Raw genomic sequence first — 24,972 nt, 5'->3', positions numbered from 1 at the left:
AGTTTATAAATGATCAGTATGAATTTTTTGTCTTATTTTATTTTCAATATAAAACAGTCATATGATCATATCACAATTGAAAGTGGGGAATTCACTTTGTATATACAAGATCAATAGGTGAACCGTGAACACCTAATGGTGTAAATTAAGCAGTTTATTTGTGGTTTCTTGAACTTATACATTCCAAACTCCAATTTTTTTTATTGATTTGGGTGCATTAGTTTAGAAAAAAAACGAGATCAACGGCTGAAATCTTCAAGTTATTAATTAACAAAGACCTCGATGAGGCGTCGAAAATATAAACAGACCCCACCTTTTTGTTTCATTTAGTGGAAGGTCCTTATATTTTCTGTAATCCTTAAGCACGTACTTTTCATTCAATAAAAAACTTATTTAAATTCAATTTTTGAATTTTTTTTTCACGCCTGACCTTTATTTATTTATTACATTTCAAAAAATTAACAAAAAATATTTAAAACACTCAGGCTCAACATTGTTTGAATTTCTTCTGAGCCGTGGAAAAGTAAGCAATGTTCAGTCTCATAAAACTATTCTCTGTCCACTCCAACACATTGCAATTCCTTCGTTTAATAGTTATAAGATGTGTTATTGTGCCAACTAAATTATCGAAGTGGAAATTCCAAATTGTGTAAACTAACTTAGGAATCAATATGACGCAATTAATTTGGTTATTGTACAGAATGTTGAATTTAGTATTTTGGCTGATGCAAAAAATTTAGATATGTTTAAGCTAGGTTATTTCAATCGGTTAAATAAGAAAGAAATTATTTTATGGCAACATATAGTCATATATTATTTAAAAGGCATGTGCATTTAACGCCGCATAGTTGGAAAGATGTAATAAGTTAATAACATAGGAAAGATGTTCATGTTAGTCTTCTAAAATGTCACAGGGAATCTGACGTACATCTCCAAATAGAACAGGTGCATCTAGTGTCTTAAAAATTCCGCATGGTCCAGTCGGGCCCCGGACCGAACCATACCAGGTCAGGGTCAAGGGATAGGTCTAGCAAAGATGAGGGTTGAACTTTTTCACTAGATCAGTCCAAATCCGGACCTAACCATGAAGAACCGGATTGGACTAAACCCCCTAAACCCAGGGGCGGAACCAAGATTTGAGCATAGGGGGTGCTAAACAATATCTTTAAAAAAAATACATTCGAAAATCACGGTGGAGAATAAAGGGACCTCGGATTTGTATGGAGGTCAGATCGCAAGTGCCGCTCGGGTTAGGGGTTGATCTATTTTTGTTTTTTTTAGCAAAAGTCCGTAGGCATGTATTAATCATAATAAAGTGTTCCACATTACATGAGTTCTATCCAAGTTAAATAAAAAGCAATGAAAAATAGCTGATACTAGTAAACAGTGATAAAAATAAAAATAAAAGCTACGCTGAATAAAATAAAACTACACTAATCTACTCCATTTGAAGTTCTCTGGGATTTGCGCTTGTTTCCTTTTTGCAGTTAGCTGAGCCTACATTTTATCAGTCTTTACGTTGTTCGGGTAAATAGAAAAATGCCTTGTTAATTATTATTTTATTCTTTTTGCAGTTAGCTTTTTCGTTTTTATTGGATGGGGCACTATTTTATTCTTTCTTAGTATGACCTTTTCAATCTAGAAAGGTTTCATTTTCCTTTTCACTGTGAAGTGTGAACACACGGAAATCAAAGCCCCAAATAGGCATGAAAGCCTACTCCGTGATTTTGAGTTTTAAAGTTTCCGTTCAAGTCCCTTGAAATTTATTAAATTATAATGGGGGTGCTAATACACATAAAACAAAGAATTAAGTAAGACTTCCTATATACTTGATAATCAATTTTGAAAATCTTGGAGTGGCTTAGCACCCCCCAGCTTCAACTATGATCCGCCCCTGCCTAAACCCGAACCAAATAAAGGATTTCATGATGTAAGCGGTAAAATTAAAATTTTAATCATTTTACAAGCATTTATGGATATACTTTATTATGCTAATTCTATTGAAGCAATTCATATGTATGAATAATTATCTACTCATTCATCCATCAAAGATCTATCTACAAAAGAAAATTTTGATATACCTCTACAAATGTTAATTTGGTAAATAGAGAGAAGTCGTATTCTCTTCTAAATCTTTTGAATACCTTCGTTTGTCAAAACGGCCTCCTAGAATGTCTTGCACCAAGTTGAGACTTCAAAGTATAAGCTCTCCACGGTATCCACCAAAAAATTAATTAGAAGCTGAAATTTCCTTTTGCTAAAGAGTAGTATTTCAGTCGCTCCTTAATCCATATTCTCCAATGGAAGATCTTGAGTTTAGGGTTTGTGATTTCTCAACACATGAGAGATCAACAAGGGAGAAAGAGAGTATATAGGCAGAATTTTAATTCTCTAAATCAAAACATATAACTTCTAGGCATTAGAAACCTCTTTAAATAGCTTACATGCAGTTATAAAAGCAGTTCTCATGATTCCCACTCGGCCATAATTAGTTATCCCAAAAAAAGTGCTTTCTTGGTAGTTGTTCCGGCCTAGTTTTGGCCAGGAAATGTCTGTTTCGGTTCTGGCCGAACACACTGTTTTTCCGTTCTTTGGTTTTGGTCAGGAACTGTTTCTGTTTTGTCCAGAAACTGTGGTAAAAATTCAAAACTCTTTGCTACCCACAAAAACTCTATTTTACAGCCCGCAAAGATTTTTTCCGCTTGATCTTTTTAGATATTTGGGTTCCATTAAATATTTAATTAAATCCAAAATATCTCAAAATTATTCTCATAATTATTTATCTCATGTTTAAGTAGAGAAACTCATTTATTAGCCATGTCATACATGTCAAATAAATCTAAGAGTTAGCATTTCTAATTAATTTTTTATTGGTGTGACCCTGTGGGATCCATGTTATGTTGGCAGCGGTATAATAATATTTTATTACCATAAACTATAAGCGGTATTAGCTATCCATACTCAAATGACACAGATATAAAGTATCATTTTACAATACATGATCCCTTAAATTAATGCTATAATTAACATCACTTGTGTCTATTCATTGCCACATGATATTATGAATATTATACAAAGTCGGACTGTGTTATCTTTGTATTATATATTTATTTTTTGGTCTCTTAAGTAAATTATAAATATGTAATTGCACTTCAGTTATATTGCATGCATTATAATTCTACTTTACCAAGGGGCCCATAAAATATCATCACTCATTATAAATGAGGGGGAATGATACTATTGACATATAACTTTCTCCCGCACAAGTTATATACAAAAAACTAATATTTTTATCACCACTTATGATAAGTATCTTTTAGTACTAATTACATTATATGCTTCTCATATGAAAAAAAAAAAACACATCTCATATCTCAGAATTCTAAGATACAATAAAAACATTAATGACACTAACATAATCCATATAATGTTTTCATCTGTTGGGTCTGTTCAATATATGAAACCTTTTCATATACTTATGTTATTAAATGATAAACCTTTAACAACATTTATAGAACTACATTGTATTTTAATCAACATGACAAATTTATCATGCTATATTAGTGTTTCATACTAATAACCAAGTCTGTGAACAATTTAGAAATTTATGTTTGTCATCTTATAGAGTTCTATAGTTCAAAACTAAGAGCATCTTCTTGAATGTTTCTATAGATAAATATAAATTTCACGGAAGAAAATGCATATAGTATCTAATTCATAAATATAACATGTAAAATTAATCAACATAAGATAACTTTTAGAACACATAACTAACACCAAACCTCCTGGACCTGGACCGAACCCACCTGGACCCGGACCAAAACCCCCCAGACTCGGACCAAACCCCCCGGATCCGAACCCGCCTAGTTTATGTTCATTGCATTAGATTTAGTTTATGTTCAATCTATTTTTAATTTAGTTTATTTTGAATCTATTTAGACTAACCAAAATAACCTAAATAGTTCAGTTTCGGTATCTGTTTCGGGTCGAACTACTGTATTTTGGTTCAATCCTGTTTCGGCCAGAAATATCCCTGTTTCGTTCGGGAGCAGTCCTGTTTTGGCAAGAAATTACTGAATCAAAATACAATAGTTCGGTAAAGCCCGAAACATGTTGTTTCAGCCCGAAATAGAGGTCGAAATTGGACTGTTTAGGATGTTTTGGTTAGTTTAAATAGATTGAAAATAAACTAAATTAAAAATAGATTGAATTATTTTAGATTTTGTATAGTATTTTAAAATTTAAATTGAATCTTAGATTTTAAATTTATTTTGATAGAGAACTTAAAAATTGAATGTTAAAATTTAAATATGTTAGATTTTAATACGTTATATTATATTTATTTTTAAATAGGTTAGATTTATTTTGAAAATGTTAGATTTATTTTTAAATATGTTAGATATGTTATATTTGAATAGATTATGTTAGATTTATTTTTAAGTTTGGATTTTTAGTAATTTATTTTGTAAATTCGGATTTCATTTTATTTTAATATGTTAGGTTTATTTTTAAATATGTTAGATTTATAATTAAAGAGGTTAGACTTCTTTTTAAATATGTTAGATTTTAATATGCTATATTAAATTTATTTTTAAATAAGTTAGATTTATTTTGAATATGTTAGATTTATTTTTAAATATGTTAGATATGTTATATTTTAATAGGTTAGATTTGAAATGCGTTAAATAGCACGTATATAAAATTTGGACCGATTTGAAATGCGTTCGATATCCCATCAAGTAATCTTGAATCTTTAAAAGTGGAGTTATTATATTTAAATTTATGATGAATGAACAACTAATTTTTAAATTATTTTATATTTGATACATGTCATATCTGAATAATTGAGAACATAGTTATAGTTTTGTTTGAGAAATATAAAATAATTGAGAACATAGTTATATTTGATACATGTCATATCGGCAGAGAGCAGCAGCATAGTTATATTTGATACATGCTTGAGAACATAGTTATAGTATATCCTACCAAAATGTTGTGAAAGAAAACAGAACTTATACTTTCAAAATTTGCATGAAACCGAAGAAGCTTTATTCAATTATTTTACTACTGTTTAAAAAAAAAAAAAAAAAAAAGAGAGATCCGGATCCGATCCGGACCGAATCGGATCAGAATTTGAACTATGGTTCTAGTACGGATTTGAACTAACTCCTTCAAATTAGAGCTGTCAAATTCGAACCGTGCCAACCCGTAGACCCGTTAGAACCGTAGACGTGGACCGGCCAGGTCCGGACCGGACCTAGCCCATTTGCAATTCACTATGTGCATCTAGTTTGGTGCATTGGTGTACGAAACAACGATAAAAAAGCACATACAAAAAAAAATGTATTATAATATATACAGAGATAGGCTATTATGCATTGCGATGTATTGAATCAGATGAGGCCACCTCATGGTGCATCAGCATCATCTTCCCTTCTTCACAGACCACTAGGACTTGCTCAAGTCCCTACCAGACCACCATTGCCAGTACATTGATTTGCTCAGGGACACTTGCCTGGAGCTTTCTCCTCTACCCTGACCACTAGGACCTGCCCCTTAGCCTGAAACGACTCCTCAACCACCTTCTCACTTCCTTGCTCTGCTTGTGGGCCAGACCTCCCGCAGATATATGTTTTCGGCTTGGAGCGGGTATCGATTCTCATTATTTCATATATAAACAATGGTCTCTGTGCATTACAATCTAAACTGTTGGATTCGTTTCAAAAAAAAAGATGCGGATCATGATCGGATCAATTTAAAATTTTGAATCTGTTAGACGCTTTTTAGTTTTTACAGGTATCTAACGGGAAATAAATCTGAACAGGAACCTGTTATTCCGATTCCAACTGTTGAGATTCTTTTTGAGATTAGTGTATTAAAATATTGAAACGGTTAGGATTGAAAACAGGTTCCTGTTATCCCCTTAGAATAAGAAGTATCAAATTTCAATTCAATTCAAAAGAGATGTTTTCAATAGCAACGAATTAGAATTGTAATTTTCAGATTAGAAAGAATATTTTCAATTTTTCACGAACAAGAATTCATTTGATAAAATAAAATAAAAGACAGCTAATTCTCATAATTTACCACCTATGCCATCCAATACAAATTTATCGTTTTAGCAAAAATAACAAACTAAAAGTTACAAAAAATTATAAAATGAATTGGATGGGCTATTGGGCTTCTCTCGGCCTTGTCTTCTACTAGAAACTTCTTCATCTTTTACCAAAACGAGAAGAAAGAGGAGTCCGTCGAACGTCGGAGTTTCACATAATTTTTTTTTTTTTTTGAAAATTTTCATACGATGGCAAGAGAAGAGGAGTTTTTGGTCCCATCACTTTATTCCGTACGATTCTCGTCAAATGTCATTGTTTTGAAGAGGATTTCTTCGCGCGATTGGACTTCCCTGAAATCCCGTCGATTGAAATCATTTCTCGTGGATTCTCCGCTTCCGATCAGTGGTACGACGCGAATTCCATTTCCAATTCTTATTTCTTCGTTTTTCTACACGTTGACAAATTAAGAAAAGGGGTAAATTCCCGCGGTTTTTCCATGTTCCTTCCTAGCGCCGTGCAGCGACTCGATCAATCAGTCAATCTCCTTCCACAGTTCCAATCCCTACTTATAATAAAAATGCCCCTCACCTCACGCATTTCTGAAGACAAAGACTAGCAAAGGCAATGCAACATGTAAGCATTCCCCTTTTCTTTCTTTTTTCCTTTTAGTCGTTTTCTGTGAGTTTCTCCTTGATAAATTAATGGGTGACTATGTTTGATTAGGATAGATGAACTTTAGTTGCACAATTAAGGTTTTACGGGACAATGGTTTTTGGCTTGTTTGCTCTTGTGCAGCTTCAATTCCTTAAATTGATAGGTATCTATTGAGGTTTTGGGTAATATCAAGTTCATTTTCATTTATTTCACTACTTGAATTTTCCACAGTGAGCAAGTTTTACTGCGTACTGCAACCCCTAATTTTTAGAATATTGAGCACCACTTAGGCCAATTGGGAGTTTTCTCCTCCACGATTGTGCAATTCAATAATTTTGATTTCATGAATCCTCAATTGTGCAACGTTAAACAGAGAATCTCAGCTGGCCAACAAACCCTAATCATTAGTTTTAATTCCTTATAAATCCTTGGTAGTCAAAAACTTTTTTATTCCGACCTTGGATCGAGTAGATTATTGGTTTTACAAAGTTGTTAATTACCAAATGCTTCAAGATGTTTTTATTTTTATTTTTTACTTTTTGCTCCTCTTAAGTAATTATGTTTTCATATTTCTCTTACAGGCTGCCACCAGATCGACCTCGGTACCGGCTAGACTTCATCAATCAGGTCAAAAGCCCCGCCTTCACAACCCGCCCAGTAGACCCCATAGAAGTAGCAATATACGACACGAACACTCAGTCAATCATTTCTCCTGACTGCTTTCTCTCTTCTGCCAAAGTCAAACTCATAGTGCTTAATGCCTTATTTTGGAAAAACAAAGGAGCAAATTGGAGCAGAAGCGACTTTAATCAGAGCGTGTTAAGTAAAAGGGAAGGGAAGCCGCCTATTTTGACAGGTGGAGGTGGTAGTCTTACTATTCGGCTTCAACATGGACGCGGTACCTTTGAAAATATCATTTTTACAGATAATTCAAGCTGGTCAAATGGTGAGTTTCGGCTAGGAATTACACTCGAGGGTGTAGGAGAAGAGGGTTATTTGAATGGGGAAAGAGTTCAAGAGGGTGTGAGCAAACCTATTCGGGTAAAAGACCGCCGAGGAATAGGTAAAGAATGATTTTCATTGTGTATCCTTGATCATTATTCATTGTAGTATTGTTCGTACCTGTGTTGTAAAAAATGTCTGTTTAGGCTGATTAGTCATTGGCGGTGACCAAACCACCATGAATTTTTTCGACTAATTGACCGATTATTTCCGATTATGGCCGATTATTCTCGATTAATCGCTTGGCGGTACCCTCTCCGTCCGACGACCGCATACTGTTATTTATAACACTGGTTCGTACCACGCATGGTACTTACTAGTAAGTGATGTGGCAATTATCTTAGTGTATGCTTCTAGCTTGTTTAACCGGTACAAGCATGTAAAGGCAGACACTAAAGTCCGATTTCTATTTGACGAGAAAAAATCACGTACATAAAGATTAGTGACACTAAGTTGGTGTTAAGTTGATACTGGAGGGTAAATTAAATTTAAATCCTTTATTTTTGACACTGGTTGATTTGATGCTTTTTTTCTGTAGCGTTTCAACCGGACCGGCTGGAGCTGAGACACAGCGTACGATGTATCAAGAAAATTGGAAAAGATCGTGCTTCTCTCCTCCAAAAGAAAGGGATTAACACAGTGGAGAATTTCCTCTCGCGATATTACAATGATCAATCTGAACTTCGTGAGGTTAGAATACTTGCCTGTAGCTTTTATGCTACACTTACAGATCTCAGAGTGGTTCTTTTCTGGCTGCTGAACAGATTCAGTACCAGCACACAGTGTTACAATTCCAGTACCCACTTAAAGTACTGATATTGAATTTGTAGAGTAAGGTTCAACAATTAAACTAGTTCATATTCGTTCCAGGCCTGACTAATATTGGTAGTGGTACTGAAAGGTACAAGCTGATACAGATCTGGTGCCTACCGCATTATACTGGTACCGAAACCAGGATTGAAGATTATGATCATTCCTTTTTTAGTATTTGTTTGTTAACAAATATTGCTTTCTAATATTATGGATGGTAATACTCATTTTCCTCTCTTCTCTCTTTCCTATTTCTTAGATACTTTGTATTAAGTCAGAATCTGACAAAGGCTGGATGTCTATGGTTAAGCACATGATACAGTGTGCCAATGAATTTCGCGCTAAAAATTATGCCTTAAACAACTGTAGTCAGCCTCGGCAGGTGTGTTTATTGTATCTTCATTTTAATAACATTTAATTCTTTTCAAAGTGTCTTGTCCGGTTTATAATTTCATTTTATTTTTTACTAATTAACTTCACTTATTTGGTTTCAGGTTTCAATGAATAATGAAGCTAACATTTTGAACCCAGATACAAACCAATTTTATTTTGAATATCTAATTAATAACAACATAAAGTCAATATCACCCCTGGAAGAAGTTCTGCATAGGAGAACTTCGCATCAAGATCAATTCAGTATCAGTTCTAAGGTATGTACAATTTGATAAATGGCCCCACACTAATTGTGTATTAAGCCTCAATTAAACAAAACTTGCTTCAATTGACCTTAAAGGTAAAATGGCCCCACACTTCTTTGTTATAATCCCTAAGTGTAATTGAGTATAAATTTAATCTAGGTTACTTGAGTTTGCCCTTAACTGTGCAACTCAGCCCTGTTATAATTCAAGCTATTTGTTAAGCAATTGTCTTTGGAATTCAGGCTTCAGTTCATATGCCGGAAAGAATTGTGCTTCCCCAAACAAATGGTGGGCCACGTCTTGTTGGCTCAGGCTCGTCTGTACCAAATCCTTGCGAGAATAATTTATTAATTCCAGGTACTATATATATATTTATGTGTTTGTTGACCTTTTCCTTTATTTTCTTTGTTTGAGAAAAGTGGCAGACAACTTCTGTGATTAGAAAGAAACCACAGTTAACGTTCCACTATCATTTTGTGATTTTTTTTATTTATCTGATATATTTCGGCAATTACTGAATTTTTTTTATTTATTTTTTGGATATAGATACTTCCATCCTGAATGTGGGCCCTGTGCAACATAAGATTGCTGGTGGTAAGTACTTCACCCACATTATGTCTTATTTAAAGCACAGAGACTAAATTTTCAGTTCTTCTACATCATTATGTCAAAGTTATTCTTCATATTAACGATCTAATACACAAATTAATGCATCTAATTCTATGAATGCCTTTTACAGTATTGCAAATTGAAGTTTCTAGCGACTCGGGGCTATTGGACAATTTGTTAGCAACTAGCGAATCAACTACCAATAATTATTTTCAATCTCCATCGAGAAGTAACAGTTTTGATGCTAGCTTGTGCGAGGCACTGGTTCAAGGGTTCATAACAAGCATGTCGAACGGTGGGCACGTGGGCCAGCTTTGGCCACGTAGGATGGCAAAGATAAAGATTCCTCTCAAGCTAATCACATTCCTGGTGGGTCCCAGAAGCCGGGCCAGGATTGGGCCTCCTCCCATATATCAGCCTCAACAGGTGCATTACTAATTATATTTCTTATTTCATTGTCAATTGGTAGTTGGTTGGTACCATTAGCAAAATGTGGTTTTATGTTGTTAATACGCTTTTATTCTTTACTGAATGGGTTCACTCATTCATGTGTAAACAAATCAACAATTTGAACCAAACATGAACCAAATTAGTTCTGACTATGAAATTGATAACAACATAAATCTATTATAATATCAACCTTTGTTCCATCAAGTCGTAAGTTGTGCAGAGATGCGTACTGACAAATTATAATATCAACCTCTATTATAGTATGAATCATTGTTCCATTATAACTATTAATCTGTGCAGAGAATGCATATATACCAACAAACTAAAATTTTCTTTTGTTCACTCAGAATTGTATGATTATTGGTACACTGTCAGCCCCTGACAGTATTTTCAAAAAGAAAAAGAAAAACAGAATTGTATGATTATACCTCATGTCACTACCCGATTAACATTTTTTGCAATCTATCTAAATCAATGTTGTCTTATAAATTTCAGTCTTTAGTACATCTGATGGGAAGGAACAAGTCTATCTGCATAAATGTTGGGCCTCATGTTGTCGGTTCGGGTTCATCAGGGCAAATTGAGAACGATATAATTGAAGGTGCCGTATATTCACATTTCCCTTGCCTTTTCTTGAACCTGGTTATATGTTTATCTGACTGAGATAAATTTCTTTTGTTATTATAAATTTTAGGTGATATGCCAGCATTTTACGAGCAACTTCCTGCAATTTGTGATATTGCTTTAATGAATTTATTAAATGAACACATCTCAACTTCTTCTGGTGAGCATATAGTGGAGACACAACACTCTCTTTTCCATGAGACAAACGTAAGGAAATTAAATGGTTGCTTTATTGATCAGATTTTCTTTACTCTTTCTTATACTTGATACACATTAGGTGTTTATTGCTTGAGATGCATTGCATTCTTTATGTTAACATTTTTTACCCATTAGGTCATGACGCAAGTAGAAAATAATATTAAAGTATTTCACATTGTTCCCTCATATTAAAACCAAAGACAATGCCAAACCCTGCGCACCCATTGTAATATTTTTGTTTATTCTTTCAGCATGTGAATGTTGAGAGAGGAAATATACTAAATGGGGACTCCATGCAACGTACTGATGACGGTGGTAAGTACTTCAGTTTCTTCCCTTCATCTAAAAATTTATAGACTGATTTTTCTACAGCATTATCAAATTTGCAATATGCCGATTAGAAAATAAAACTTTGTAAGTGCCTCTTGCAGGATCCCCTCAACTTGAACTTTCCAGCGACTACATCCCGATGGAATATCCGTATGCAACAGATGTTGAATCAACTTCCAGTTACTCTACGCAAATTCCATCGAGAAGTGAGAATTTCGAGTGTTTCACTGGAAGCATGTCGAACAGTGTGGATGTGGGGCCACCACTGCCACCGCGTAAGAAAAGGAGGATGATGGCATTTGTCAGGTCAGTTGCCTTTCTGGCTGTTCCTAGAAAGCGAGCCAGGATTGTGCCTCCTGCTAACCAAATGACAGTGGCAGCTATATAATATACTTGAAAAGGCTAAATAGTGTAAATATTTCTTTTGGGTTGTGTTGCAACATGAATTAAAAAAACTTTTCTATTACAATTTGTTAATTTGTATTCTTGGTTTGATTGACAAATATATATTTTGTTTGGATATATTGTTCTTATTTGTTTTCACCATTTGATACATGCTTTGGATCTATTAATGATATTTGATAATTTGAGAGTGTAATTGCAGATTATATTCCATTAATTGACACCTTTACCCTCTTATTTGAGAGTGTAATTGATAGTTTGCTCCAAATACAATGTAAAACTTGAACTTGAACAAATCCAAAATGATATATCCATTTTGCTGCCAAAAATAGTTATAGTACACCATTTACTGCAAAATGTATGTTTGATAAATATTATCGTTTAATTCTGGAGGTTACAATGATTAAGCCATTGAAATTGACAGTTATACAAATATTATCTTATACTTATCCGAACAATTCATTCTTATATAAGTATTAGATAATATTTGTATAACTTCTGTGTAAATGCATTCTTATATACAGTAATACAAATATCTTTCTCAAACAAAAGTTATAACAATGCATTTACACAGAATTACAATCATATAAGATGTTTTCGTTCAACTGTTAGAAGCTTTTAAAGTGATTAAATCATTTGGCTAAGTCAATGCAAAACGGTATAGAATATAACAGATGGCAGATATAATGTACTCAAATTACCAATTCCCTATAAAAAAAAAGAAGAGGGAAGTTACTTTGTATCATGTTAGGGAAAGTATCACTTGACAAATTGTATAGCAAGTGCCGCATATGCTTATACATAACAAAGGAGGCCAAGCACAGACAAAAATCTTAAAGAGACCGCAAAGACTCCAACTAGACAACACAAAAGAGAGGGTGTGTAACTAGACAACACAAAAGAGAGGTCCACACCCTGGTCGCTATCTTTCAAGTTCAAGACCAAAAACCCCATCCTTGCCAATGACAAATTCGCAGGAAGACCGAGGCACGTGGGGCGCAAATACCACCTCCATCCTCCTCTTTGTGCGCATAATCGCCTCTCCACCATTTACCCCCACAGCCACCACCTCGTCACTTCTAGAGAGGAATATTCTCGTATTTATGCAGTTGGCCCATGACAGCCCCATCGCTGGTGCTACCATGCGCCCTGACGACCACAAAACAGGCCCTATGTGGTGGTTATTCCCTCCATCTCCAGCCACTTCGGGGCCCATTACATCTACAACCTGCAAGCGTTCATTGATACATCAGATATTTTCCAGAAATTCAAGACTGGGTATAGTTGCCATGATATGCATTCACTGGGTCACAATTGTTTTACATTTTTATTTAGGGCTTTAGCCGAAAACAGTTTAGAGAAATAACCATTACACCACAACAATCTTAAGATGGGGTGTTACTTTCATGTATTAATATTTTTTAAAAGGTACTGTAATGTACCTAAAGAAAAGGTTGGTATCCTATGAAGAAACGGGGAATGTTGTGTTACCATAAATTATGGTTAAATGTCAGGTATAACTAGCAAAATACCTTTTCAGTGCCAATATAACATACTTTACATATTTTCATTTGTTTCTACATCACTGGTTTGTATTGTTTCCCTAGTTCTTAAAAAAACACAGATCTAATAAGGTGCTAACTGCTAACCAAGGACAGATACCAATTCCTGTTGTATGAGAAGTTCATAACACACTGGACGACATGTAATGCTATTACCGGATAGAACCGATGAAATAATCCAAGATCAAGTTGGATTCTTCATTCATATATACACTCAAATTTAGATATTTGGGTTTTTTTTTTTCTGAATCTTTTATTGATTTTGATCATCATATTAACCTTCTAACTATTAATTTACCAAAAGAGGCTAACTATTACGGTCAGGTTCAGTATTGTCAGTCAAACAGATAAAAGCCAATGTACACCTCACAACAACAAATTGCAATTTCATCAAATATTAGAAGTGGAGCTCAGTTAAGGTTCAATTGAGTTTAAACATAAAAAATGTGAAGTCTAATTAAATAACCTGGTTTGTGACAACCACAACAGCTCCAAATTGACGTGCCTGGTCCTTCAACTTTGCGGCAATCCTAAAAAACATCCCTGTTCTACTCTTCAAATCCCCCAAATTATTCTCAAATTCCGACCGAAAAATAGCCGCAATTGAATCCACCACCACAAGCCTCACTGGCATCTCACCTGGCGACTTCTCGAACAACCTATCGGCCTGGTACAAGAGCATCATCAGATGCTCCGGTGACTGTGCTGAGGCGATGAAGATGTGATCCAGCGGAGAGATGTGGAGAGGGGAGGGAAGAAGGGAGAGACGCCTTAGGAGAGAAGAAGAGGGAAGGAGAGATGGGAGGATGAGGAGGGAGGAGGCACCGAGGCCACCGAGGTAAGGCGGAAGCAGAGATGAGAGGATGAGCTGGAGACAGAGCTGAGACTTCCCGGAGGCAGATTCTCCGGAGATCTCGGTTATGGTTCCGACGGGAAGGCCTCCGGCGAGGAGGCGGGAGAGAATCGGGCAGCCGAGAGAGAGCTTTGGATGGGGTAGTAGCGGCTGGAGAGGAATCGGGAGAGGGTGTTGCGGTTTTGTAAATGAGTCCCTGGAAGATTGTGGAATTGAATCGGGATCTCTGATGGAGGCGGAGGAAGCGGCGGTGAAGAGCATGCCTCGAGACGGAGAAAGCGCGAGAGATTACAAATTTTTGAATTGAATCCCACCCAATCTGTGGCTCTCTTTGGCGGCCTGGACGAGGAATGATCCAGTCCCCATGACCCCATGAGTTATACGAACCCGTATCCTCTCAGGTATTGCACAATTATTGCAGAGGATGACTTACTTAACGGTTTGAGATTAAATCTCAACCGGCTTGGGATTCGGGTCACTGTAGGGGGCCCCATTTTTGGGCTTTGAGATTCGTGCCAAGTAAAAAAGTACGGTTCAGATCTAGTAATTGTAAAAGATTCCCTTATCAGGTATTGGAGAGGATATATTTTCTGAGTTATACTAGTCGGACGTTTAAAAAATTAACTTTGCACGAATATCAAATTATCGGACGGTTCAGGAACTTTACTGTTGGAGCAGAAACGTCAATTCGGAATGATCCGCTATCTCCGGACTCTCCTAACGTCGCTTCTTCTGAAAGGAATTCACATCTCAGATTGTAAGAAAAAAAATTCAACTTGTAAGGTAACATAATATTTCTATTTAGATTCAAACCGTCCGATCATAATCGGCACGAACATTAAAGGGTCCTGGTGCATTCGACTTCGGTCGGATTGATCCGAATTCTGATCGGACGGTCTTCATATAAACAGAAATATTCTGTTAACGCAGAGTTTATGTACTCTCACCAAAAGTAACTCAAGAGACATAAAAAGAAAAAAAAAAAATGAACCTAATCCCTCCTCTTTCGAATTCGCATCCTCTGAGATATCTCATATTTTTCGTGACTTCTTGAAAAATCGGAACCGTTCAAATACGTTCTGCACGAATCACGAAGCTCAAATAATACTGGCCCCCGCGCTATCCCCGAGTAGGCACCGGACACGTCGGTCACGCAAAAGTTGAGATATCTCAGAGGATACGCACTCCCTCTTTCTACACCTACATCAAAAAATAAAAAATTTGAACGTTAGAGCCGTCGATATCCGATTCTCCTCTCAATCCGTTCAATCAAATCAATTCAATCTGCCTAGCAAGAAGATCTCGTCAACCACACAAGTACACAACGTGGTTGTTGCGTGCGAAGAGAGAAATCGAGACTAAAATAGAGAGGGATCCAAGTTGGCAGATCCCCCATGGAAACTTCCGCTAAAAATAAAATCCCAGTTGAAATCATCAGCGAGGAGGAAATGGCGTTTCTAGAGGCCGCTCTCGCCTCAGCTCGCCCTCTCATCGCTGCTTCACTCTCCAATTCCCGCAATCAGTGCCGATCTGTCAGTTCTATTCCACGTGCCATGCCACCGGATACACCTGACATTGAGGAGTCTAGTGTCAGATTGCCTCGGAAACCGTTCCTAGCTCAGTTCAGGAAGAATAGGGGGCTTAGTGTTACTGACATTACTGCTACTGTGTGTATGCATTTCCCCCCTTTTTTATTTAAATGAATCCGTGAATTTTGTTTCTAGCTAATTTGTGAATTTGATGGTAGGAATGGTGTGAGAAGCAAATGGAGTTTGTGTTGCTCCATGGGAGACCGAGAAGGACGAAGGCTATGAAAATGGGGTCCGATCGTCATGCTCAGCTGGAGAAAGAGGTGTACATTTTATCTTCTTCTCTTTGCTGATTGCAAATCTTGCCAAACTTAGTGTTTAGTTCAATGTTCTGAGTTGATTGGGTGCAGGTTATTGAAAGGGTTGAGATTCAAGTCAAATCTGCTGAGGAATCATGGGCAATGAAATTTGTAAACTTTATTGTCGGTGCAAATCAATTCCTTTTCGAAGGTCTAACTCGGGAGCTTCCAGTGTAAGCATTAAATCTAAAATAAAAGGTAAAAACAAAAATCTATTTGTAGCTTTATTGAGCTAGAGATATCCTGATCATTTTTTTTTGTTTTTTTGGTATATTAGAATAGGCCTATTTAATGGCATTTGGGTGGTGGGGGTAATTGATGAAATTCGACTCCCAATCTATGAAAAAACAATTAATCCAATTTTGGTTGATACCAAGACCCGTGCTAAGCCCACACTACCAGCAGAGCCACAGAAGAGAAATGCAAGGTTTGTGCAAAAATTTCTTGAATTTTTATGATCTTTGATACATAGAGTGGAACTCTAATATACTGTTTTCTATTGATTCAGGCTTCAGTTAATGTGTTATAAGTACTTATGGGATGACTTAATTTATAGCACATTTCCATCTGACGAGTTCTTCAGATATTTTAATTTGGATTCTCAGTATGTCTTATCTGACGAGATAAGGGAGCATGTGAATTCTATGGGTTTCCAAGCTAAGGTAAATAATTCCTAGTTTCTACAGCTATATTTCTTTCTTCTAATCACTCTAGAAAGAGGGATTCTTTCACTTTGCTGCTTTATCTGGGGCTACCAGTTTTATCTGATAACCAATTTCTGACTGGACTATAATGAATATTCCTATAACTACTGTGCAGCTGAACTAAAAATTTGTTACATATGCAAAGTTATTTAAAACTCTATTATATAATAAGATTTCTGATGTTTCACTTTTATAAATTTGGATGCTATTCAGACTTGTACTTTTTGGAATCAGATGTCTTTATGTTAAGTGATCTACTGGACCAGGCTAACTGTGGGCAAGAGAGCACATGTTCCTGACCCAACAAAAAATAGAAGGAAAATTGGATGCAAACTATTCCAGTATGGTATTAATATAGTGTGTACCTGAATCTGACCCAACCCGACACAATCATACATTTACTACCTGTTTGAATTTTTTAATATAAAAACTTCTATGAGTTTTTATTTGCGAAAGTTTATATGCAAATCTATTGCTGTTTGTGTTAAGTAGTTTTGTATATATGCAGACATTAGGAGAGGTCTTGACATACTATAACAACACTTGCTGTTTACTTCCACGATCCAAAGATGAGCTTCTTTTGAGGTACTTATTTTTTTTTACATGTGTGATTATGTTTGGCACTCAAATTATGAAATTAGGCATAATTCCAATTGAATCAGTTAAAATAGTATGTGAATCTCTGGTTTTCCTTGTATGCAGGTATGAATTACAAGCAGACAACTCATTACTAGAAGAATATATATTTTCCTATGATGCGAGTTGGTTTCAAGGAAAGATGAAGCAATGCTTGGATTTCTGGGTAGGAAATAAAGAACCAAAATATATTGCTGAAGATGAAAAGTGGAAGTGTCAATACTGCAAGTTCACTTCTGTTTGCCCACTGACATCAGTTCCAGCAAATGCATCTCAATAATTAGACGTCTTAACTTATCTGATTCTTTTTTTTCATATATTTTTGCTCAATTTTTATCTAATATGAGATTATACAGCTAAGATTTATCTCAACAAAAGGTTGTTTGATTTTTTTTAAAAATTTAGTATTTTTTATTTCCCTCGTTTCCCCATAAAGGGACTGCTGTGAAGTAACTAACTATCATATAGTTGACTGTTATGGTACATGCCAGTAAACTCCTGGCCTGAACTGGAAATAGTACTGGTATGCTTTGGTGCTTCCATTCTGAGATTAGCATTATGCATGTAATAGGTATTGGGAAAATTTTCTAATGAGACCAAGTCATATAAATTAGTGATAAGACAGACCGGAATGTTTTTTTTTTTTTTGCCAAATATGCCCGTAGGCTTTGAATGTTCCTTTTTTGACGTCTCGGTTATCCTACTTTTTTTTATTTTTGAGGTGAGGTTATCCTACATTTTGTTTCCTAAAACATGGTGTGTCAGTTTTTTCTTGCAAGTATTCTCGATTTTACAGGCAGTAATTTAATACATGAGGTTAAAAAACTATCAAGTATTGAAGTTGGCTTTAAAACAATAATTTATTTTTGAACATGAAAACAATAAATTAGAACAACCCATTTTGACTTAATGAGCCAAGCATCTAATTTCCAATTCTTTTTTTTGAAAAATAGGCATAAATGCCTTTCCATTATATAAAAGAAACCATACAAAGACCAAAGTAAAAAACAGCAAAGTATTAAAAACTACCCAAGAAAACCTAGAGCCTGTATAGGTCTCAGCAGCACGCCCGAATAATTTCCAAATTTGAAAACCTTATTTGACGTTCATTTCTTAGGACTCAAGCGCATGAACAAACTATAAATAATTAAGGTTGTCTCACAAGTTCACAATATAACACTTATTTAATTATAAAAAGTTGAATAAAAAATATTTTCATAAATCTTCCAGGGATGTCAAGCTACTTGATTACTTGAACATACAAGTTAAAAACTACTACTGGCATTAAAAGAAAATAAGAACTAAGAATGATTCATGCAGAAATAAAGGAACAGACAGCCTGAAATAGCAAACCCACATCCTTATACAGAAAATGAATGATAATGCCAACCTGTACCGTACAACTAATATGTAATCTTTTCAATCGAACACAAAAGAAAGAAAGAAAAAAAAGAACCCTCAGCATAACTGTCAAACTTGTACTATATCACACATGGACGTTCCACTCGAAACAAACAATAAAACAGATAAACAAATACCAACCACCTTCGCACCTGTTGCATTAACTTAATTTTAATTCCCATTACCCACCGTCACCTCCACCTTAGGTGGGCCCGAGTGCCTTCGCATCACCACAGGGGACGAAGGGACACTACTCTTATCACCAGTGGCAAAAGAGAGCCTTTTCTTGACAGGCCCTGCCGAGCTACCTTTCTCTGGTGTCTCCACTTTATCATCTCCAGGAGATGGTGTTTGGAAACGGGACTTTGCTCTGGCTGACTTGGTCGGTGCCATGTAACTTGGAACGGTAGGAGAGCCTGGCAAACTCTCATCATCTCTCACTACAACTGAATCGCTCAAGCTGTGCCTCCTAGGAAGCTCTGATCGTACACTTATCACACTCTTCGAATCGTCGTCTTGTGTGCCTGGGCTGGGACCATTCCTAGGTGTCCCTGGTTTGTTCTTCAAAGGAGAGGGCCGGAGGGGTTTAGGGGTAGTAGGTGAGGGTTTGTTTGGGCTGTTATTATTGGTACTTTCGCGGCGAGCATAAGATTTGGTAATCTCGCCTTCACCAAGGACTGGAATGGGGGTAACGGTGGCAGTAGCACTGCTCTTGACAGAGTTGGTATCTTTGGGGTCTTTCTCGGTGCCACGATTCTCCCATGGCTTGGCGGCCATCCACCGCTCGAGCCAGCTCCAACCCCACTGTGGGTTGCTTGGGTCTATGAACATTGGATTTGCCGTTCTCGAGTTGTTCTTCCACTAAAAGTAAACATTTTGTTGCATCAGACGGCTATTATAGATATAAATGCATGTGGCAAAAAAAGGGCAAATACTATGGTTCCATTTGTTCTCTGGAATTGAAAACGTAGCAGAAAGCAGGGAAAAGTGGAAGGCTGCCAATTTCAGTTGGAATTATATTAGACATGATATGTCCAAAAAACTTGCTACTTTAAAGCAATAATGTGGACGAGAAATGCTACCTCTACCATATAGGCTAACCATTAACCTACTAAAAGCATTTAATCTGGAGAAATATGTACAATACCTGATGAGAAAATGCATAAGCCATGGCTCGCTCTCTTCTTATCGTAGCCTCTTGCTTGCTTACAATGCTCGCTTCAATTTGCTCCTTCGTCTGGGTACTATCATCCCATTCTTCTCCCATCTTTCATCAACAGAAGATAAAAAACATGCAATGTCAATTTTATTGACCTTGTACCCCAAATCAAATAAAATTACATCAAAAAAGAAAGAGTGGAATCGTACTCTCAAGCTATCGAGCTCTTTCTTGAGAAGAAGCTGTCGCTGAAGAGCCTGGTTCTCCTCGGTCATCCTGAGGCGCCTGGAGCGGATCTGAGACTGCACGCGGGCCAATGTCTGCATACACCGAAGTGTGCTTGCCGCCTGACGCTTCACCGAGTTACCGTCTATCAGAGATTTCAACCTCACCAGGCCTCTCAAAGCACGCAAAGCTCTCCTAGCCTATTTAATATATCATCCAGGTCATTTTTTGGCTTTAGGACCTAGACTAGATGGGTAAGGTATGTTTACAAGATACACCTGGTGTTTACTGTACTTCCAAAATGACACCCAAACTTCATCGGGCGTGCCACTAAAACCCAACTATTTTCATTGTAGGACTGTAGGTAACACAGAACTGTTATTTCAGGGTGATGGATGAGGCTAGTTTTATTATGTGTTGCCGATTTTGCACCTGCCTCAAATTAGCCCTTTCTTTAAACCGTGATAAAATTCAAATAAAATAAATCAGACCCTGGCTGTTCTTTCATTAAGCTTTTGCATAGTATTTACATCAAATTCAAAACAGACAAAGGACCAAACGGGGATTTTTTTGTTCACCTAACAAAGTTAATAATTACTGGTTTCTGCCTGCATATTAGGTGCTTTTGCGAAAAAAAAAAAAAAAAGATTTGAATCGACTTGCATAGAGTAAACATGAAGCTCTAGAAACAACTAAAACTAGCTTGGCTTGGACCTTAATTAAGCTGAATTTAAAAAAGTTTTTTTGACTTCAAAGAAAAGTCTGAAGTCTAATTGAACATTTTTAAGAATCAATCAAGCTTAAGCTCATTTAGTGCCCAATCTATACACTAAATTACCATTTATACACTACTAAGAATTTACATGCCTGTGATTCCCGAGCCAATTTAATAGCTAATTAATCAGGATTCAGTTAAATAAACATCCCAAGGACTTAAATTGTAATAGTACAGTAGGTATTAGATAAAAATATAAACAATGTATGATGTTACAATAATAATACTATATAATACATAAACTGCACTATAGAATATAATTTGCAGTGCTTCATGGAAATATGAAACTAACAACTGCTTACTCATCCAGTAAAGAGTGGCCTCACTTAAAATAATTAGAGCAATAATTGAGGCTTGGTTCATTAATTCAACTAACAATCATACCATTCATCCAGGGAGCATCCAATAATGGTATCAACAAAATGGGGTCATATTTAGCATGATAAAAATAACAAAAACTCTTATCTCTTTCTAATGTTCTCTTTGCAAATCTATGATAAATACGAGAAAAGAGGAAAAATTACTAATTTAAAATCAGATCTACCCCTAAATCACTCAACTTGGAAAATTCTTCGCACAATAAAGTTACTATGAACTAAAAATGGAAAAGAAAGTAAAATTATTAATAAGTAAATTAGATTACCATGTATCCACGAAAAGCGGTCTGGATTTTAATTGCCGCAATCTCTTCTCTGGACTTGCCAGAGAACCTGGCTTGTGGGATTGGCATTGCCTTGACAACATGCGGCGCTGCTGTAGCTGTGGCAGGTGGGACTGAGGGTCCTGCTGAAACCACATTTTCCCCTTCTTCAATTTCATTCTCTGTCACTTTAATCTCTTCAATTTGATGCACAGGTGTAGATGTAACGAGTGTGTTAACTGTGGTGCTCTCCAATAGAGTAGAAGGGCTTGGATCTGACTCTAATTGAGTTGGTACTTGCGATTTCTTCTTTGATTTCTGGAAATTGGAAAGTATAAGATCAAAGTCCGTTCTAAGTGGAATGTAGTTACTGTTTGATTACTGAAGAACGATTTAAAGGCAACAAAGTGTACCTTTGAATCGGGGCTGAAGACCTTCTTCACTGCGCCAAACCACTTCCCTTTCTTTCCCATTTTCTTCACCTTTTTTCTTTGTTTTTTTGTTTTTTCCAACCGGAGTTTCACTGTTACAAGATCCAATTCACAAATAGGAGGATTTATAAATCAATATAAATTGGTTCAATCAGATCTGGGGTTCACTGATCTATAGATCTTTTCAGACGAAGAAAAGACTAAAAACAAAATCTGAAAAATCTGAAACAATAATCAGCCTCAAAAGAATAGAAACTTCATCGAAATCCATAAAAATCTCATAGTACTAGAAAACAAAAGGAGAGAGTTGGGAGTAGGTACTGAGAGTTAGCCATAAAGGACAAGAAGGAAGATAAGTTACCTTCGCCTTTCAATTGATCTGACAACCTACAATTTGAATAGTTTCCTCTCCTTCTCTCCCCCTCTCTCTCCTCTCTCGCAATAAGAACAGCAGAGACACAGAAGAGGGAGGGGATTCCGACAGCTCAAACCAGAAGAGAAACCAAGGAAAGAGAATCTCTCTCTCTGCTTCACTGCTGGTGAAAACAGAAAAGACTCGGACTTTTACAAAGGTTAAAATGGGTCCTTGGAACTGCTACTCATCTCCGGTTTAAGGCACTTCCGCTGATTGTCACTAGTCAATATTCAATAAGGAATTCAATTACATCTTTTTTGGTGACAATCTCCATTTTTAAAGTTCAAATAGTCGATCCAAACCGTTCAACATAATAAATATATTAAAATGTGCTTGCAGATCAAATTTTACATTTTTTTTATTTTTTTTTACTATTTATTAAGTATTTAACAAAATTGTTATATTCAGATCATTGAATTTTTGTAACCATCTTAATAAATAGTAAAAAAAAATCAAAAAAATAATAATTTGATATGCAAGCACATTTTAACATATCCATCATGTTGAATAGTTTGGATCGACTATTTGGACTTTGAAAATATAAAGTGTAATCCGGTGTTACCAAAAAAAGACATAATTGGATCCCTCTTCATTCAATAATGTCGTATTTTGTATTTTTTTCAAAAGGATATAATAATTAAAGTAGATATTGAAGTGCTAAACTTATAATAAAATATTTAATCAAATTATTTAATCTTGATGAGTTTTATTTCATACATGGCATTTTTTATGGGTAGTAAATTATTACACGAGACAATTGACGTATAAAGCTAAAAATTGTTAAAATAAATATTCTTGATTATAATATTCTTTAGATAGGATTCCAAAATATATTTTTGAGAAAAATATATTCAGATATATTTGATAATAAGTCTCATATCTTCTCTAAGAAATTAGAGAAATTCTAATTCAAAACAAGTAATTTTGATTAGACATTAAAAATAAAAGGGTTGAACTCTTTAGTTTTTCAAAGGGATATGATAATTAATTAATTATAGAATATTTTGAAGTGCTAAACTTAGAATAAAATAATTAATATAATTATTTAATTTTGATGAGTTTAATTTTGTACATGATGTTGTTTTTATATATAGCTATTTATTTTGAGGAAATACACTCAGATATATTTGATGATAAGCCTCATGTTTTCTCTGATAAAATGCTAGTTTATTAATTGATTAGATATTAAAAAAAAGAAGGGTTGAACTCTTTAGTTTTATGAATACAAAAAATAAACTAAAACATTTATAGATCGTGTAACCACTAACCAATGCTCATATTCCAACAATTAAATTCATCAAGTGCTGTAAAGATTAATAATTTGAGTTGATTAGTGAAGATTCAGTCGCCCACCTAACTGACTAACCAGTAATTGATGAATCACCAGTCAGCATCAGCATGGGAGAGATGTATCATTTATGCTTCAGCTGAGTAAAGGTGTACATAATAAATGCAAGACCGTTGAGAAAAAGAAATTGCTAAACCAGTAAAGATTAGTTGCTCTGATTAAGTGGAAACTGTAATTAGAGCACAGGAACTGAGGAAAGTAGTATGGTGTCAGCTCTGAAAAGCTTCTTGGATCTTTTGTGGGCATGATCTTTATGTCCTTTCATGTTGTTGTACTCCTGCCAGTGCTCAAATGGGTAATTTGGTGAGATTAATGTTCTTTGAATAAGCCTAGGGCCGCAAACGAATCAAACCAAATCAAAGTTATTCCAGTTTGAGTTTGAATAAGATTCGAATCGAATTGGTCTGATTTGTTTTAGAATTAATTTTAATCGAATGAGTTAATTGTGAATTACGATTTTTTTTCGAATCTAAGTCAATTGAATAACGAACTACGAATTTTTTTTGACAGTTCTATTATACTGATAATTTATGCAGCCCTAGTCATTAGAGCTGCCAAAAAAAATATTTATAAGGATTGAAGACGGCAACAACCCTTTCTTTTATCTCTTTAATTTTTGTTTCTTTTATTCTCCGTTTTTATTTGATTGGAGATACCAATTTTTTTATTTTCTGATTTATATCATTATATGTATGAAGATATTCATTTTTTTTATATGTACGGAGATTTGAACGGTACATGTTAATTTGAGATTCGAATCTAAATAGTTCACGAATTAATTTCAAATGAACTATATCCAGTTTGAGTTTGAATATGAATAAGATTCGAACCGAACTAGTTTGATTTGTTTCAGAACAAACTAATTTCAAATCGAATTAATTACAATTTTTTTCTGAATCAAATTCAAAACGAAATACGAACTTTTTGTGCAGCCCTAAATAGACCCAATCACAATTTATGTTTGATAAGATCTATCTCAAATAACTTATTTCAAATTTGTAATGAAGTCATTCTAAAAAAATATGCACCGTGTAATGATAATTGTCTTTAATAGAACACCATATTGGTTTTACTTGCCTTCACACAAAATTTTAGATGAATCTTCTACATCGAGAGATGATAATTTGTAAAAAAGTTTAATCACAATTAATTGACAATTCAT

General features: G+C 35.3%; 4 protein-coding genes across 5 annotated transcripts; 2 read left to right on the top strand and 2 right to left on the bottom strand.

Annotated features, from left to right (window-relative positions):
* Positions 1-6,552: 6,552 nt before the first annotated feature.
* Positions 6,553-12,060, top strand: LOC144573072 (uncharacterized). 2 transcript variants are annotated; one of them, XM_078322760.1, is made up of 12 exons: positions 6,553-6,689; positions 7,292-7,773; positions 8,251-8,402; positions 8,782-8,904; positions 9,017-9,172; positions 9,403-9,517; positions 9,707-9,754; positions 9,900-10,195; positions 10,715-10,820; positions 10,914-11,050; positions 11,293-11,356; positions 11,473-12,060. In XM_078322760.1, coding segments are annotated over exons 1-12 (1,968 nt in total). In that variant the 5' UTR covers positions 6,553-6,687; the 3' UTR covers positions 11,760-12,060. The 2 variants fall into 2 exon arrangements, with proteins under 2 accessions (XP_078178886.1, XP_078178887.1); XM_078322761.1 differs by having other exon boundaries at positions 10,715-10,815; positions 10,912-11,050; positions 11,473-11,977.
* Positions 12,061-12,504: 444 nt separating this feature from the next.
* Positions 12,505-14,546, bottom strand: XRCC3 (homolog of X-ray repair cross complementing 3 (XRCC3)). The gene is made up of 2 exons (XM_078322763.1): positions 13,802-14,546; positions 12,505-13,001 (listed from the first exon to the last, which is right to left on the bottom strand). Exons 1-2 carry the CDS (start codon positions 14,447-14,449, stop codon positions 12,696-12,698), a joined length of 954 nt encoding a protein of 317 aa, XP_078178889.1. The 5' UTR covers positions 14,450-14,546; the 3' UTR covers positions 12,505-12,695.
* Positions 14,547-15,394: 848 nt separating this feature from the next.
* LOC144573073 (exonuclease V-like protein) lies at positions 15,395-17,936 on the top strand. The gene is made up of 7 exons (XM_078322762.1): positions 15,395-15,855; positions 15,936-16,040; positions 16,128-16,249; positions 16,354-16,503; positions 16,585-16,738; positions 17,289-17,365; positions 17,483-17,936. The coding sequence occupies exons 1-7, from the start codon at positions 15,583-15,585 to the stop codon at positions 17,694-17,696; spliced, it is 1,095 nt and encodes a 364-aa protein (XP_078178888.1). The 5' UTR covers positions 15,395-15,582; the 3' UTR covers positions 17,697-17,936.
* An 820-nt stretch (positions 17,937-18,756) lies between these two features.
* Positions 18,757-22,629, bottom strand: IQD2 (IQ-domain 2). Its single transcript, XM_078322759.1, has 6 exons — positions 22,409-22,629; positions 22,030-22,139; positions 21,620-21,934; positions 20,186-20,401; positions 19,965-20,084; positions 18,757-19,678 (listed from the first exon to the last, which is right to left on the bottom strand). Exons 2-6 carry the CDS (start codon positions 22,087-22,089, stop codon positions 18,989-18,991), a joined length of 1,401 nt encoding a protein of 466 aa, XP_078178885.1. The 5' UTR covers positions 22,090-22,139; positions 22,409-22,629; the 3' UTR covers positions 18,757-18,988.
* Positions 22,630-24,972: the final 2,343 nt, after the last annotated feature.

Source organism: Carex rostrata, chromosome 21 (assembly GCF_964058835.1).
Source record: "Carex rostrata chromosome 21, lpCarRost1.2, whole genome shotgun sequence".
NCBI lineage: Eukaryota > Viridiplantae > Streptophyta > Magnoliopsida > Poales > Cyperaceae > Carex > Carex rostrata.
Note: the sequence above shows the minus strand (reverse complement) of the source record. Positions and strands in the feature narration are given on the sequence as shown.

Coding starts and splice junctions, on each gene's coding strand:
- LOC144573072 (XM_078322760.1), top strand. Junction 7,774..8,250: donor AAAAGACCGCCGAGGAATAG/GTAAAGAATGAT, acceptor TTTTTTCTGTAG/CGTTTCAACCGGACCGGCTG. Junction 11,357..11,472: donor GCAACGTACTGATGACGGTG/GTAAGTACTTCA, acceptor TGCCTCTTGCAG/GATCCCCTCAACTTGAACTT.
- XRCC3 (XM_078322763.1), bottom strand. CDS start 14,449: ATGCTCTTCACCGCCGCTTCCTCCGCCTCCATCAGAGATCCCGATTCA. Junction 13,002..13,801: donor TTGTGGTTGTCACAAACCAG/GTTATTTAATTA, acceptor GAACGCTTGCAG/GTTGTAGATGTAATGGGCCC.
- IQD2 (XM_078322759.1), bottom strand. CDS start 22,089: ATGGGAAAGAAAGGGAAGTGGTTTGGCGCAGTGAAGAAGGTCTTCAGC. Junction 21,935..22,029: donor TCTTCAGCCCCGATTCAAAG/GTACACTTTGTT, acceptor TCCAATTTCCAG/AAATCAAAGAAGAAATCGCA. Junction 20,085..20,185: donor AAGAGCTCGATAGCTTGAGA/GTACGATTCCAC, acceptor TGTTGATGAAAG/ATGGGAGAAGAATGGGATGA.
- LOC144573073 (XM_078322762.1), top strand. CDS start 15,583: ATGGAAACTTCCGCTAAAAATAAAATCCCAGTTGAAATCATCAGCGAG. Junction 15,856..15,935: donor TTACTGACATTACTGCTACT/GTGTGTATGCAT, acceptor ATTTGATGGTAG/GAATGGTGTGAGAAGCAAAT. Junction 16,250..16,353: donor CTAACTCGGGAGCTTCCAGT/GTAAGCATTAAA, acceptor TTGGTATATTAG/AATAGGCCTATTTAATGGCA.